Source organism: Gallus gallus, chromosome 1 (assembly GCF_016699485.2).
Source record: "Gallus gallus isolate bGalGal1 chromosome 1, bGalGal1.mat.broiler.GRCg7b, whole genome shotgun sequence".
Classification (NCBI taxonomy): domain Eukaryota; kingdom Metazoa; phylum Chordata; class Aves; order Galliformes; family Phasianidae; genus Gallus; species Gallus gallus.
The window spans coordinates 112,002,425-112,020,427 of record NC_052532.1 but is presented as its reverse complement, the minus strand read 5'-3'; the positions used below and the strand labels follow the sequence as shown (position 1 = coordinate 112,020,427).

The 18,003-nt window shown below is 36.0% G+C and overlaps 1 protein-coding gene across 12 annotated transcripts in view; it reads right to left on the bottom strand.

Annotated features, from left to right (window-relative positions):
- CASK (calcium/calmodulin dependent serine protein kinase) overlaps nt 1–18,003 on the bottom strand; it is a 195,396-nt gene that overhangs the window by 61,701 nt on the left and 115,692 nt on the right. For 11 of the 12 annotated variants that reach the window (XM_015301649.4, XM_015301645.4, XM_025145956.3 and 8 more), the window contains exons 7-10: nt 11,875–12,050; nt 10,146–10,268; nt 7,953–8,036; nt 3,679–3,778 (exon numbers count right to left, since the gene is read on the bottom strand). In XM_015301649.4, the coding sequence (XP_015157135.1) occupies nt 3,679–3,778; nt 7,953–8,036; nt 10,146–10,268; nt 11,875–12,050 (483 nt within the window). Of the gene's footprint in view, nt 1–3,678; nt 3,779–7,952; nt 8,037–10,145; nt 10,269–11,874; nt 12,051–16,547; nt 16,686–18,003 lie in introns of those variants that run through there. The other variant, XM_025145975.2, reaches the window with a different exon arrangement.

The following is an 18,003-nucleotide window of genomic DNA, read 5'->3' as shown; positions in this document are numbered from 1 at the left end:
AAGTACTGCAACAGTGCTATTTGGTAGCCCAAGTTAACCACTAAGTTAAGAATTTGGTCAGTATGCTTCGCATCTAATATGCTGCTCTACTTTATGTGTGGTTAAACCAAAACATGACAATATAAAATGCCTTACAAGAACTTCATAAGCTACTTTGAAACTATTAGTCACGTGCCAGAATATCAATACCACAAACCAAGAAATTAAAGCATGCATTATAGAGGAAAGTTTTTTAACTAAAAGGCAAGATTTGTTTTAATCTAGAGTTCAATTATACAGTTTTCCAAAGACTGTCCACCGGCTTAACTCCTACAGTGACTCAGTAGATCTGAAAATGTGGCTACAAAAAGGTTGTTGGAAAAACAAAGCTATAAGAAAAATCTTCATTTCATGGCCTTCACCTACTTTTGGTGTAAAACCCTAAACATCCTGAATGTACCTAAGACTCCAGAGTGAACTAAATGGCCTTCCTAAATTCCCAGCTCAAAACTTCAAACCATTCCGCAGTGTATCCTTGGTCTGCCACAAACTGGGCAACTGATGAAGTAAAATTCAGAAAACTTCAAAGTTTTTGTACTGGTGATGCTCATTCTTTAGCCTGAGAAACACTTGAAAATTTTACATCTGGTCTATTCTATCACAGAACAAATGGTTACCATATGATTTGAGAGGAAAACCTCTGTCTTCTCTGCCTTATCTACTGTGCAATCAAGTGATAGGAGGGCCTGGAAGGGTGGGGGTTGAAAGAGAGCAGGATGGGAAAGATCAGCAGTATGCAAATTGATTATGAATTTCTCCATTCCCTAAATAATTTCATGGTCCACTTTAAATACCCTCTACCCTCTACTGGGTCAATTTTTCCCATGTGTCACATTTAGCTTTTAGAACTGCTAATTGTTTACTTCTGGTTTAAATTTATTTTAGCATATTAAAAACATCCAAAACTTTCACTCACTTGGGAAACTGGTATTTTACAATGTTCTGAAGACAAACATCCTAACTGACAAATGTTTCAACTTCTAACAAACACAAATGCAATACACTTGTGTTGTCATTTGAGCTGTTCAGAGGCTTTACTAAAGAAGTTACTGAACAGAAAATTTCAGAAGTACTATTTTAGTTTAAATTTTAAAAATAATTTATAATTATTTAATTATTACATATTTGTCTAATTTTTCAAAGCACCTTTAGAGCCTTTATCATAGTCTCCCAAAATTCTGCAAGATTGACAGCTGCCACATTGCCAACAGAGCACTAACAGGATTAAGTCCTTCAGAGGACAATAGATCACCCAGAACATATATATATAATAACTAACAGCTGTAGGAATCAAGAATTACTAAAAGATCCCGTAGCCAAGAAAGGAAGACTCATGCAGAAAAAATACCTGGTTGATTTAAATGAAATTTATCTCTGCCAATTCCCATCTACTTATTTAAGCAATTGGTTGATCCTCACTAAAAAGCTCTCTAGTAAGTGTATTCTCTGCAATTACACATTTAAAAATATTAGCACTATAAGTGCCTTGGTATCACAGGCTATGGCTGTGGTAGTAAAGGCTCAAAGCATCCAGTAATCTCATGTTCATTGTGCTCTGAGGGAGGACAACTCTACCCTACCATGGAAATCAAAATGGAAATTTTCTGCTTCTGTGTTTAGAAAGACCTGGAAAAGCACAGGATATACAATTTGCATAACAATAAGCATTTAAATTTCTGCACCTTTATCTTAGTAGAAGTTTGCTCATTCCTGACAAATCATTTAATTTGAATGGTATGCTCCGTGAAATTTTATGGGACGATTAAATAGACAGCAACACTTTAATATTAAATGCTATTCATTAGAGTTTATCATCTGAAATAACATCATGGGATGTTAGGAAGGAAACTTCAATTACCTGAAGACAGTCAAGTTTCTACTACAATTTGAGAGTTTTATATCAAATTTCTATAAACTATTTCAGCTTAGAAAGATCACAAGATCCTACTATCTTTGTGTGAAAGAAAAAATTGAAAACATCACTACTGCAATTCTGAAGGGGAAACAACAAAGATTTCCATATCTAGCAATTTCGGAAGTTCAAAGTTGCAGTATCTCTTCTTAGAAGGCTCAGTGTTTATCCTCAGATACTATATATTTTATCAGCTCATCTAGGCAGGGAAATATCACAGAAAGTACTCACGAAGTATGGTTCCCTGACACTGTGATCTCCAATCAGTGAGATCAATGTTATTTTAAAGAATTATAACACTTTTCTAAGAAATACAATCTATTGCTTCGGTTATTTCAGAGGTGAACACAAGGTAACAATAGATACAGCACAGGTATTGTGTAGAATATATGTATGTACTGGATTCACGTGTTCTGTGAGCAGAAAAAATAGACTGTGTACCTTTGCTGTACACCCATATCTGCAATTACATCACCCTATGAGGAAAACACATGTCCTGTTGATGTGAGACTGAAACAAGGAAGAGGAACTGCAGCTTTTAGTCTACTGCAAAACATGTTGGTAGTCGTTCTATTAAAATGGAGGAAGTACCTGGAAACTAACATTAAAGCACTGAAAGAAATTATGGATGAAGTCAAATTAACTTATTTTCTTTAAAATCACAGATGTATCTTTACCTACAGCCTCACCGAGTATTTAAAAGCTCACTGCTGGAATTAAAGTCATGAGGCATTAATTACCCACAATCTGAGATGAAAGTTATGATCAGTAAGCAACAATAAGCAAATCTTTGTATTTAAGTACTCAAATTTGAATTGTAAGAAATAAAATTTCAGAATTTCAACAAAAGTATTGCTGAATTTGTGCATTAACAACAATAGAAGTACTTCCTAAAAATGACATGCTCCTTTAAAAAAGCGGAAAAGCAGTGCATAACATTTGCAGTCACTCATTAATTTTGGCACTAATGAAAATATTGAGAAAGAGAATTCACTGTTACACAGAAGTTCAGTACATGTAATTAAGTTCCTGAAATACCTTCTGGTAAAGTAAGCTTTATAGTTATAAGCATCGATACCTCAAATATTCTGCCAATATTCTTTAGTTGCTTAGAAAAATAAAAGAGACAGTCATATTGCCTTACATTTTCTTAAAAAGTTCATTTAACTTGTCCTAAATCCTAATTTTAGAACAGACAGACAAATTCATACTTTTGGATTATAGAATTTATGCATGATGTTTTAGCAAAATTAAGATACATATTTACGAGAGGGCTGACAATTTAGGGACTGCCAGATGATTAAAATCTACAGGTATGGGTCAAGGACAAAAGTACTGGTGGAAGCAGTACTGCTCTACTGCCCAGTGCCCAGCTGTAGCATTTATTGCTTCTCTTTGATATTGAAGATTGGGGAGGTCTTGCTCATAATGCCAAAAATAATGCCAGAGCCAGGTTGGACAGGGCCCTGGGTAGCCTGATGATCTAGTGAATGGAAACCCTGCCAACAGCAGGAGGGTTGGAACTAGATGGTCTTTAAGGTCCCTTCCAATTCAAGACATGCTATGAGTCTATGATTATAACCAAAAACTACTCATACTTTCACATGTAAGGGTTAACTTAATATCAAACTTCACAAAATTGCAAGACATTGGTGAATACTTGGTATTCTAGTCAGTAAAGAATTAAGACAGATTGACTGGAGTAAATACACTTTCTATTACAATACCTGAGGAGGTAGGATCTTCAGAGAAGTCGGGCAACTCTTCAGGGGGATCACCATAGAAGGAGTTGAATTTGTGGCTTGACACAGCTGCTAGTACTGCCCCCTAAATAAAATACCCACAAAGTCTAAATTACACAAACTAGTTTAATAAAACATTTCCATACATGCTTGGTCACTGAACTTCCCAAACTTTCTTGTGTGTTGACCTTCCTTGTGAAGAGTAAATAAGTTTCACAGTTTTCATCTGATTTGCTATGATCAGTAACCACACCTAAGAGCTGGTCATACACTACTTTCATGGACAGTAACTACATTCTTTGTGAGGAATTTCATGATAACAGTTCTTTTTTGGAAAGCACTTTCATAAGCCCTAACTCAGAGCCAAGGCTCTCAGTAGAAGCAAAAATAGTCTTCCACTGTGGAAGGTTGAAGTTAAACTAGTTTGCAATGTTGCTAAATAACCAACTAAAAAGCTTGATGAAAAAAATAATTTTGCTCAGATCACATGCTAGTTTCTTCAGCGCAACTCAAAATTGCAAGTTGAGATAATTAAAAACTTAATTTAACGAGACAGGTTCTAAACCATGCCAATATATACAGGTCTATGCAATGGGTAAGATCTATCAGCAAATGATACTTGGTTTATAACATGCACTGCTTTTTAAAGGTTTTTAGATCCATGTCCTTATACATATGTAATGGATCATACTCATGCTCGGAGAACATAATGAAGGAGAACCCCTTAAGCTCTGGAAAACAGAAAAGAATTCAGCAAAGGTCCTTAATGTCTCCAGAAATCCTGGTGAATCTACACAAAATACAATTCAGGGCAGCCTGACGTATAAAACTTATTTTGAGTAAGCAAGCAAATACAGGATTTTCTTCCCCCAGATAGACACCTTTTATAATTAAACCTTTTGAAGTATTAACATTCTTCCAAGTTTATTTATCATTGTTATTCATAGGGTTGCAGCCATGGAAAAATCTTTCTAGAATGTAGTGCTGAGCACTGTGATTGGCAGGACACTTCTGTTAGAAACAACAGGTACCGTGCAGGTTACCATTAAATGCACTAAATTAACTGCGCCTCGTGTAGAAATTTTAAATATGCCCAATAGTTAGAGAGGAGTCAAGAACAACAGAGAAATCTTTAATGCCCAGAAAAGTTACAACTCTGGCTGCTTACAGATCATCTCAACATGTTTTACAGTTTCAGCTCCAAACATTAGACAGCAAGTAATTTAACTATATGGAGCTAATGTTCAATTATATTGTTAACTTCTAAGAGGGCTGCTCCAAAAGTAATGTCTCCAGTTTTATTAAGTTGGTCCATAATGGCAGAGGCAGATGATGGTGATATGGCAGTAGATGTTGAACTTTCCTGCCAGTGTTCCACTCCATTTTGTTGCCATGTGACAGATGACAGTAGAGAGGAAGTCTGACATAATGGCATCTGACATGGAAATGAGTATGAAGCAAAGGTGTGTCAATTCCTCCATGCTGAAAAAATGGCACCCACAGACATTCACTGACACTTGCTGAATGTTTATTATGGAGACCAAACACTGGCTGTGAGCACAGTGAGACAATGGGTGGTGCATTTCAGCAGTGGTGACAGTGACATGGAAGGCAGGTTTCATTCCATGTAGCCATGCACAGCTGTCTCACCACAAGATGAAGAGTGTCTCGATCAGCTCATCTGTGCAAATCAGTGGATTACAAGCACGGAACTGTGTATAGATCTGAATATCAGCTTCAGTGCATTGGAAATGATTGTGGCAACACTGAAATATTGCAAAGTTTGCAGCAGGTGGGTCCTATGAATGCTCACACAGGAACAGAAAGAACACTGTATACAAGCTTGTCAGGACATATTGACCCAATTCAAGGCTGAAGATGACTGTTTCCAGGATTGCATCGTTACCAGTGATGACGTGATGTCACTGCTATGTGCCAGAGTCAAAACAGCAGTCCATGGAATGGCAACATGTAAATTTCCCATCGAAGAATAAGATCAAGATGCAGTTTTCAGCAGGTAAAGTGATGTGCATTATCTTATGGGATAGGAAAAAGGTAATCCTTCTGGATTTCCTGGAATCTGGACAAACCATCAACTCTGCTACATCATGACACTAAGTTGAAGGCTCGAGGTTCCAGAGTCAGGCCAGGGAAGAAGACAACTTTTATCTTGCAACATGATAATGCCAGGCTGCATATCAGTTTGAAGACTGTGGAGCACATTGCCCATCGTGGCTGGATTGTAAAACCACATCCACTGTGTAGTCCAAATTTGGCACTTTCTGACTTCCATCTGTTCAGGCTGATCAAAGATAGACTGAGTGGGCAACATTTTCCTAGCAATGATACCCCCAGAGCAGCAGTGAAAAAAGGTGTAACTTCCGTTGATGCAGATTTTTGTAAGCATGGCATGCAGGTTCTGTTCATTGTTGACAAAAATGCACAGTTAATGGTGATGACTATGTTGATAATCAATATTTTCTAGCTGAGAATTTACTCTATCAAACGGTGTTGTGCTTTTTCTATCTGTTGTAGTTTCCATGGAGATAAACAGGAGGCATTACTTTTGGAGGGACCTATGTAATTTGCATCAGCTGTCACTAAAAATTTTTAATTTTGTGTTCACTTCTGAAGCAGAACATTTGGTAGAAAAATGGTAAAAGAAGGACATGAGCTTATAAAGAAACCAGTGATAAAAGTTAGGACAGAAGAGAAAAGTAAAAAAATATTTTTTTTCCTACAGTTCAACATATTTCAGACTCAAATACAGAATGTTAAAAATACCTACCCAATTAATTCCTATCTAATTTGATAGAGATGAAAAATGTGACACAGAAGCTACAGTAAAAAGTAAGGGTGACAGGAAGCGGAATGGAAATTCTAGCAAGGAAACCCTGGATATATGTTGTGCCCATATACATGGGAGAAAATTTCTGAATTTCCGTCTGAAATTTCTAAAAGATTTGGTTGTCAGGAAAAATTCATTTGCTTCCAACAGAGAAAAAACTTTATAATCTTTGTCTTTCCTAGACTGGATGGATTAGCAAGTATAAAAATTTACTCTCTAAAGTCAAGCAATACATTGCTATGTGAGAAACTGTCATAATCAGACACTTCAGCATTAGGATATTTGACATCCATGATGTATCTACATGAAAATGTAATAATCTTGGACAGCAAAAATGAGTAGTTAGATGGGAAGTTACAAAGCTAGAGAAACGGTCATCTGCTCCGAAGTATATTTACATATTTAAGTAAACTAGAGTTTAATCACTCAATTTTTAATGTCCTACAGGTGTGGCAGTAGGCAAACTAGAGAACAATTTCAGATAACATTCTGCAGAACAGTTGTGGATTGGATAAAATGGTAGAAAACAAGTAGCGCTTTAAAGGCTCTCCAGAGACTAAAAATAGTGACTCCCCAAAAAAGACGTCTGTAAAAGATCTGAAACTGTGTCTGGAGTAGGGAAATTGGTCATATTCTAAAATGTAATGGAGCTAACATTTTAATTAAAGCATTACGTGGACATACAAACTGCCTAAGAGGAAGTGCTGTCTACTAGGAACCACAGCAACTATGTCACCTGAATCATTAACTACTTTGTAGCTAGATTAAACTTATGCAAAGTACCTATACAGTATACATCTGATTCTGTGTTTATTACAAATTTAAAAATAACTCACAAAAAGTAATGTTGTATGCTTCTCTTAAAGTTATATCAGTCTTTCAGTGGATTTAAAAACGTTTCTGTTAACCTTTCTAAGATAGGAATAGTTATTGTTTTGAAGGGAAATCATGTCTTGGGCTATAAAATGTTTACATTATTTTCAATTTGGATGAGACATAATCTTGTGTATAGAACTGAAGAAGACATTTTTGCTCTCCTCACAGGAAAGTAGTGAACATTATTATATTCCTTTTACTGTAAACTTAACAGTAATACCACAAGCCACTGTACTATTCTCTCCCTCCTAGTAATTCATATTATGTTGAATTCCCATATTAATGTAAAATGAAGACCTCATACACAGCTTGGTTGATACCAGACAAATTGTGCTGGAGTTCAGTTTGAAAACTATGAACTAAGATAGAAGGGATGAACACCCTTAACAAGACATCTTTGCGGTAGGCTATTGTGAATACCAGTTTCACCTCTGTTATTTTTGCTGACCTCAGAGCACTGATTTCTCTCAGTGCTTTTAAAATTAATAACACCACTTAAAATTCAAATTATGTGACTATGTTAATACTACTTTACCTTTAGTTTTCGTCTTGCATTGAATTTTCTCAATTGTTCTACTGTCTCTGGAAGATGAATCTTGTATGCATAGCGATCTCTCTCCTTAAAACACAACAAAAGAAAACAAAGATTAAATATAAGTTCTTAATATTACCTCAACATTAAGAAACTAGGCAAGAAATGTATCAGCTACTAAGTATCACAAGAATAAGGACTCAAAGCAATCTAAGTTAAAAATAACAGCAAATAACAGGGATTAAAGGATTTTGAAATAATGTTTAACTTGGGGCCAGGGATATTTTTGCTTTGTGATTTTGTTTCTCACTTTGTAGTAAGACTCCAGCCTTTTCTTTTACTCTTATGCTGTTAGTTTGTGGCTAACACTAAACTTTGAAGCTGTCAAGTACAAAGTAGTTGTGCTTCCTGAAGTACAATGCCAGTGAAGCAACATGTGAAAACACACTTGTAAAGGGTTCCTGATACCTGAAGACAGCTTGTGAGTTGAGGTTTCTGCACAATAGAGCAGAAAGTGACAGCTCAATGACTGGTGGCACCAGGTGCTAACTTACACAAAGAATTCTCCACTGTAGATCAAAAATTTACAAGTAAATGGTATACAGTGGGGTGAGAACCTGCAGCAGCTGAGTACTCTCTTTCCTTTCTCCAAATTATCACAGAAGTCACATACACTTGTTAATTTAATGCAAATGTTTATCATATGGATCTCCTGAATCAGAGTGAAATCAATGGCAGAAGTTATTCAATCGCTATATGGTGTCAGATGGCTCTGTTTCATGCTGTATTTGGCTCCATTTATAAAAAGGGTTAGAAGAAAATTCTGAGTCAACAGGGAAGGCAGTTTACCTTCGGCAAAAGTAAAGGAGAAGGGACTGACAGAATGCTAGCCTAAGCCTGGAAATAAGACTGTCTCAAACTAAACTTTTGCTCCTGTCTTTCAACAGTAAATGGCAAGATCAGCATCAGGACCCTGATTATGAAAATTGTAATATAAGCAGAATCTGCACATTTGCACAAAACCCTTGCTTTGGCATCTAAACGTAGGTAAGCTCATGTGAGAAAAAGTCAAATTGCGGGCAAACACAGATCACCAGTGTTTACTACAGACTCAACTAAAGGAGTGTTACTTGTGTATTACTTGGGATTCCCAAACTTGGTGTCCATTCCTATGCTCTGTGAAATACTTGATTCAGTATGCGTGACCCACTTGAACAGACAGAAATTTATCTCCTCTTGGGTGGAAAGGTTTGGACCCGTAGCTCCCAATATTCAGAAACGTGCCATAACTAGTATTATTCCTAATCATTGCACATCACTGTCCCCTATCTATAAGCTAGATCATTATGCAGTTAGGAATGCAAGAGTCAGAAGGAAAGCAGATAGTAGAAAAACAACTTTATTTATCAGCAGTTAGACAACTTGCTTGGAGGGAAAAAAAAACATACCAAACTGTACTTCCCAGGTTGTGCCCCCCCCCCTGTATTTGTTTAACTCAAAACAGAAGCAGACACCAGAATAACAGCTTTTCAAAATGAGTGCCCTATTAAAGTTAATGGTAGTATGTTTATCTTGGGCCCATACTACAGAAAATAAATGGAGAATAAAAAAGAAAAATAATGAATTAATCAGGTTCCACCAAAGAAAATACCGTGCTCCGGCTCAAATTGTGTTGTAAATTCTGCCACCACTGAAAAATAATTTGATTGCCAGATGCCATGTAATTTTATGTTGTTACAGCAGAATTCAGCTGTAAATACCACTGCACGCTTTTTTTACTCAGTGGGACATTTCAGGAATCTAATTAAGAAAGCAAGCAGTTAAGTAGTGTAATACATTGCATAGCTACGTGTTGCATAATAGGAAAGGGATTTAGATGGGATGCACCTATAAAGAGATCAGATCCTCTGGACTTTGAGAGCCACAGAAAGACATACAAATACCTTCTTCAAGCTCCATCTAGTCCTACCGTGTATGCTCTGATGCTGTCCAAGATGCCTAAGTAAATTTGCTCTTCTGGCTAAACAAGGGTTCAAGGTTAGACATTACAAAACCTCAGGCTCTAATCTCACAAAGAATTTAAAGCATATTATCACACATCTTATACAATGTCATGTCTACTTAGAAAAGTTTAAACAAACAAATCTTTTTATCCCTTTAAGAAGGAACTGATACATAAACAATTGGTTTTACTACCTTCAACCAGGGATGATTCAGTGCTTCATATACTGTTATCCTTTCTGCTGGATCCAGCATAAGCATGCGGCGTACCAGATCTTTGGCACTTTCAGAAATATGGCTCCACTGCCGAGGATTCATCTGATTACAAGCAAGAAAAAAAGCTACTAAATTAGTCATCAGAATTTAGAACAGAATCGATTATTTGTGTAAAGTAGACAATAGAGATTTAACAGTGGTTGGTATTATGAAACAGTGTGAAGGACGATTTAGAATATATATTCATACTGTGTATACAGAGTTTTGTGTCCAACTATTTATGACATGTCAAGATGGAAACCCAATAAAACCATACTAAAGTAGGAAAATTCTTTCTGTGCTAAAGGATTCTATCTTTAAGCTATTTCTAGTACCTTCTTTAATTTATGAAGAGCTTAAGTTTTATTTAGATAGTACACTGCTGTTTTATGAAACAAAACTTCAACATAATAACCAGCCTTTTTTCAATAATTTAATCTGCTCATTTAAAGAAGTCAACTTTATTTAAAAACAGACTGCAACAAAAAAATACTCCTTTAAATTGGAGCACTCTGGAACATTATCTGGCTATGAAATGCACATTTATACTTGTCATTTGTAATTTCTTTTTTCAGCTCTAATGAAATGAAGATAACTGCAAATCTGTAGCAAGATGGTTTTGAAATCCTTGCACTGTTTTTACTGAACAGGCATATAATTGTGGAAACAGGAACAGGAAAGGAACTGAGAAGACACAATGTTCCAGCCATGACTTTTTTTTTAATTAATAAAGAAAAATAACTTGTAAGCTTCCAAAAACCTTTAGCTGTTTCACAGATTACATAAAGAAATCTTCCACAGAGTAAAACTGGAATGTTTACATGTCTATGGAATTCAAAAGTAGTACCACTGAGTAATCTCTAGGAATAAAACATTTAAAGAATGAAGACCGTGCTCCTGACCAAGCGCAGTGCCACAGTTGTCACATTTTAGCAGACTACTAAAAAAAACCCCCAACTTCCTGAAACCCATTACAGACTGTCAGGCAGTCTTAGGAATTTCCACTCCCTCTCTGCTAATGCACGGATCATGTATGACCTTTCGTGCAAAGCAGAGCAGAACTGCGTGATCGTACACAAAGCAGCAAAAAAAGTGAAGTTTTAATTTTTTCTCCATAGCAGCTCTAGGATGACTACATTGCGAAACATGCTTTTTTTGCATGGATACCAATACGCTGTCAGTTGCGAGTGGCTCCTTTCGAATAGTGAGTTTCACTTTATTACATAAAAAGAAAAATGACTATGTATTCACAATAACATTCATCTTGTTTTAAATCAAATCAATATGATAGTCAGCCTTTACGGTAGTTCTTTTATTTTGCTCAAAATGTAAATGATCTGTAAAATGAAGGTACCATATACTACATTATACTTCACTCCTAAACCTTATGTAATGCAATTGAGTTCAAGGTACAATCAGGAGCAAACTGTTGCACTCACTTATTATTTTCTATGAGTAAATATTCCTGTATTCTAATCCCTAGCAGTGATACAAAACAGAGTACAACAAGACAGAATGAAGAGAGAATCATCTCCCCCTGTGTAAAACAGGCAGCTTTCTACAAGCTTCAAATTTAAGCCAGGCTAAATACAAAAATCAACTTCCCAAATTTTACAAGCAGAATTTATCTCACTGGAAAAGACTGGGACTCAGACATACTGTCATTTACCTTGTATTTTCCTTTAATAATGCCTTCAAACAATCTTTCCTTGGTTCCATAAAAAGGCAAACAACCACTTAGCAGGATAAAAAGGATGACACCACAACCCCAAACATCTACAGGCTTCCCATAAGGTTCCCTTTTCACCACTTCTGGGGCCATAAAATGAGGTGTTCCTACACGTCCTAAATAGAAACAGAAAAAAAACAGAGTGAAAGCAATATGTGCTGAACATGGAAATAAAGAACATAACTGCATTAAACCAGAACAATTTTAGTAAGTTTTTTCAAAGATTAACATTTTATTATTTTTTCCTTAAGTATATACTAAATTTACCCAGTGAGACATATTGCTAAGTTCTCTTTTGCTTGGTTTACTCAATTACAAATTGAATAATATTGTATCCTACCTCAGAAAATGTGAAACAACATCTATATAAAAGCACTAAGATTCTCAAGTGGAACATGGCATATAAATGTTAAAATATCTGTTGGACAATCTTGCAAACAGGAATTACTTATCCAGAGGGCACATATACAGAAAATGAATAATTCTAGCCTACACTGCTTATTTGGAAAAGCTGCCTCCACCAGGCAAGGCCATATTTTGCTCTGCTAAACTGCCCAAACTTTAGCCAGTCTACTGACATTGCCAACATGAATGCAAGATGCTGTTAATTTATTTGCAGCAGACAATATCTTCCTACAGATAAGAAGATAATGCTAATGTGTTTCAACTAGTGCTTTCAATGATTGCCACACAGTAAAGGTACTGGGCCACTTCTGATTTTTCACTGGCACAGAATGTATGCTCATGGAAAAAAACATATCAACAAATCTTTTGAGTGGATAAACTGATTTGAATTACTTCATTCAAATACTGTATTGCATATATTAGATCAAATAAAAGCAATAAACATTTTAGCTCTTCTCATAAATATTTCCCATTCTGAAGATGTTTGTTTTTACAGCAAAATATTTGCAAAGGTACAGGCATTACATTTTGAATGATTAGGTCATAACTGATGTTGAATGAACAAGACAGTCTTTGGACAACAGTGGTTTGACCATGCACTAACAGAAATGGAAAAAAAAAATCTTGCTAGTTATACACAACGTACAGGCTTTCACCCATCTTCTAGCCTGATAAACTTCAAAGGCAGTTCTTGAAGTTCACAAATAAAGGGGAAAAATTATCTGCCTGGATGATCCAAAGTCTCTCTCTTTTGGATATTTGCAGACAGGGAAGGGAATGAAAAGGGAAACACATATATCCAGTATGCTTAAGAAGCTTAAATCTGCTGAGAACTCTATATTCTTTCTTTCCATGAGCCTACAATTATCTAGCTATAAGAGTTTCCTAAGTCTTTCCCCTAAAATTCCATCATTGGTGAATCAGTATTTCATCCTCTGTATGAGGCAATGCAAGTACAAAGGAAGCAACAGCTGCCTGTTGAAAGTATCTGCATATAGATTCACTTACTCATGTGATGTTAGTGGTATGCATACCACAGTCTGAAAATTTTGTATATCAAAGGCATCATGCAAGACTGAAAGGCAGCCTGGCTTACCAAAGTCTTGTTTATTTCAGAAGTAAACTTCCTGGCATTTGGGTTCAGATATATCCATCTGCGATTGTGAAGCAGGTGTAGCCTTTCTTACACATTGCAAAAAAGCAAACACTAGTGGTAATAAAGCTGTTGTTAAAATCTTTTTTTTTTAATGAATGGAAAAAATATGTATGCTCTGAAGCTATTAGGCTTTCTAATTGCTGTTGTGAATCTAGAAAGTCAAGAGAAAAGTGATTATTCACAAGAAAACAGAAAGAGAAGATATCACAAGGGCAAACAAACCTATCTGAAAGAGGCATTCATCTTCAGAGAGATACAGCTGTCTGGATCAAGTAGCCAGTGAAACTAATAAGCCTAAATACTAAGAGATATCTAGGTTGATTTAATGTGTATGCTATCCCTTTCAGCATGGGACCATTTTTCTGTTATAAGGAAGTAACAGTTGCAGGGATGAACACATTTAAAAAATAACTGTACTATCAGAGAAGTGAACCTGAACCTGAAGTGATACACATAGACATATATATATATAGCCAATGTTCCTGCAATGTTCCTGTCTGATGGCATTTGTAGTACAGGGCTACTGACAGAAGGCCTCACAACAGAACAACTTGTTCTGAGGAAACGCGTTCTTGGCAAACAGCTACTGTCCCAACATTTTCTCCTGTGTTTTAAAAGTCTATTTAGCAGCAACACATGTTACATGAGCAATATAATACATTACTGGGTGATGTGAGGTTCTAGCAGCAGAGGACTGCAGGGATGGCTTCCGAGAGAAGCAGCAGTAGCTCCCCCATGCTGGATGTGGCTGCCTGCAGCCAGCTCCAAAATGGACTCACTGCTGGCTGAAGCTGAGGTAGTCAGCCAAGTTGGCAGAGCCTCTGGGAAAGCACATTCAAGAAAATATGCTGCACTACAGTGTAATGAATGAGGGAAAACATGTGAGAAACAGCCCTGTGGCCACCAAGGTCAGAGAAAGAGAAGGGGAGGATGTTCTCCAGGTGTTGGGGTAGAAGTTTCCTTTTCAGCCTGTGGGAAAGATCACAATGAAGCAGGTATCCATGCTGCAACCCATGGAGGACCAATGCAAGAGCAGGCTTATCTGGAAAGACTGCAACCTGTAGGAAGCTCCCAGGCTTGAGCTGGGGAAAAATGGGCAGAGGACCTCAGGGAGGCTAGCCCTCAGCCGAGGCCAACCCACCATGCTGGGTTATGCTAGTTTTGATGCACAGAACGCTGATGAAATGGGGAAAAATAAGTTGAATCTCTAAATGTGAATCAAAGATACAGCCTGCTCCTTTTCATCTGTTCATTTTCTGTTCTCAAATATTAAGCACCATTTTGCCTGAATTAATCATGGGCTGCACAAAATAAGTAATTTAAACTGTCAAGATACAATCAAAAGTACATCTTTTTGGCTTCCTTTTCTCCTTAGTAAAACGTTTCAAGTTAAAATTACTTTGCAGAAATTCATTAGCAAGAAAAATCCTTCATTATTCAAATGTACTCATTAATATATGCAAAGCAGGATACTTATTTCAAATTGAGCATTAATCATCTTCCCTAAATTTTGAAAGTGGTATCTTGACAGTGGATAAACTTCCTTTCTCCTTTACTTCTTTTCCTGACTACAGTGCTAAGAAATACAGAAGTACTTACTGAACTACTGAACATCGACAAGAAGCAAATGGCTCGCAAATTTATACATATCGAAATAGCAAACAAAACATAACATGCAAGCACTTTTATGCTGTTCCCATCCACTGTCAGTACTGTTCATTATTTACCATATTATGATTTTTTCCATATATTTTTCTAACAGAACAAGAGAAGTGCAACATCTTCTCAAGCTTCATTTTCTATTTTCTATGCAACACTGGATAAATTACAACCTTCTGATATCCCAAGTTTCCTATTTTGCTTTATCTCATGCCCATTCAGAGTATGCCACTAGAACGTGAAGCTACATATTACTTAATACCCAACAGCTCTTGCAAACTCCAACAGACTTAGAAGTTAGAGATAAGAGATCATCCCAAATCTACTTTTTCCTCCCTTGAAAGTTAAGAATTTTGGATCTCAGGTAGAAGAACAGGATCTTTGCTTCCCTGGTGCAAAACCAGTATATCATACAAATTAATTTTAATTCACGGCTTGATGTTAAGCAGAATCACCAGACTAGTAAAGTAACAAGCAACATTTTAAACATCTTTGTAAGAACCCAACAGACTTCTGCTGTAACTAGAATTAAAATGATGCTACTTCACAGAATGCTGAAAAGTCAGAGTTACTAAACCTCAATATTCACTTGTAAAATGAAAAAATATATCTTAGAAGATATATCAGAAACTATTGAAAAAGCTAAGGTCATTTCTGGGGCAGCTGTCATCCTCACGATAAGTTACTGCTGGGTTCATCAGAAGAGGAAATGGTGATTTTGAGGTTATTTTAGAAATGTATCTGGGCAAGTATTACTGCACTTTGCTCAGCAAATTGGAGTGCACGTATGAACTCAAATAGATATGATCTTTCTTGTTTTGCAACTACAGGGCAGTAACACGATAAACAAAACCTACAGAAAACAAAGTTTGCGAAAATCATGGCTCCTAAATACTCTTCAAAACAAATACCACTTGTGCTGATGGTTACTAAGTAGAAAGCTTGTATCTTACACAAAATCCAGTGTAAGATTTTAGAAAATCTTGCTTTTTTTTTTTTTTTTGGTGTTTTTGCAGCAGCTTTCCATCTTTTTGGAAATAGGGTGAGACAGAACAGTAAGCAAAGTCTTTTTTTTATTATTATTTAAATATACTTTCCTTTATTCTAGATGCAAGAAAACCCATGGATATATTCTAACAACTCCCCGTGAAAAGGAACTTTATTTGCATGAAGCTTATTTGCTTAAATGCCTGAACAGGCACAGCCATTACACATCTTACTTCTGCACACAAGTTTTTTATTGTCTACCAGTTTTGAGGCATATTGCTAGTGTGGAAGTTTGTAAAATTGCTAATTCAGCTGACTTTTTTTTTCCTATGGATAAAGAGCTTCAGTCTTCAGATGTTGTCAATGTGATATCATTCACAAGCACTAAAGATAAATTTTTACTTACCTTTGATAATTTAGTTTCTATGACTCTTTCCATATTATTCCAGACAATAGGGCTATGCTTTCCACAAGAAGAAGAGTATATAGAGAGACCCAATCAGATTTTGTCATCCCTAAGGCAGGGGATTGATGACCAAGATATCAGAAGAAGATTCTTTCAACAGCAGTAGTATCTGAACGATGTATAAGGAAACAACTGGAACAAATAATTTTTAGGAAAAAAATGTGAGGTACTAATAAACATCACCATCTGACCTCTCACAATAGTGTAATAAGAATATGTTCTTAAATTAAGAAGTTTCTAAAAGACTGGGATGTCCAGAATAATGTGGAAGGAATCGAAGAATCACACACGACATCAGCTAGATCATACTTTATTACTTTTAATTCCTTTCCACATTACTCCAGACAATAGAGATGTTTAAAGCAGGTGCATGGAGAAGATGGGGAAAATTAAAAAACAGGCAATTCAGCCTCAGCACAGAAGACTGTCAGAAGAAAATGTATTTTAAAGGATGTATTATCAGACAATTGGGCACCCGAACATTAGTGTTGGGAAAATGCACAAGCAAAGATCACATGATATCCAGAAAAATTACAATAATTGATTCATTGGCCTTTTTAGGCATAATACTATAATGGAGGAGGTAAATCTAAGCTGACTTGTAAACACGTTAGCCTCCTCTAAGTCCTCTCAAATCAACCCAGATGTGAAAAGGAATTTCTGAGAGACAGTAAACTTCAATTGTAGCTTTTAAATAAAACAAATTCTATCAGAGGCAAAGCTTTGAAGAGGGTCAATAGCTTTCATTAAAAATAAAAAAAAATAGTGAAATAGTGTTTTTGCCTTGCAGAGGAATGAAACACTTTCATTTGAGTGAAAGAATACTAGTGTACGACCTCAGTTTACAAACATTTACTTGCCCTTGGAGAAAAGATATGCTGCATAATTCAGACACTGATGATGAGAAAAAAAAAAAGGCTAGACAATATCAGAAAAATACAAAAATACAATTTTAAACTGGTATTTAGAAAATCACTGAGAAAAGTATTTCACAGTATTTTCTTTACATTATTTCCCCAAATTCTATGGTCTTATTTGCAGGAAAATTTATGGTAATGCCTTCCTTTTTCATTTTAGTAGTAACTTTTAGAATAGAAGGCCAGCTTACAAAGAACCAAGAACACTCGGTATTTTTTGTGCTGTACCTCTATTAATAACTTTTAAAGTTACTAACTGAACTTAAGAATTCTGAAGAAATTTAGGGGAGCTAACTAACAGTACCTAAAAATAAATACTGGTATGGATCAGCAGTGATGTTTTGCTGCTAAGAGAAAAAGTAAAATAAGTCAACTATCCATTGCTAAAGAAGACAACAGCTAGCACAGAACCTCATCCCATTTAGGCCTATATGTAGTCATTTTGCACTAAATGAAGGAAATAGCAGTTGTGGATTCAA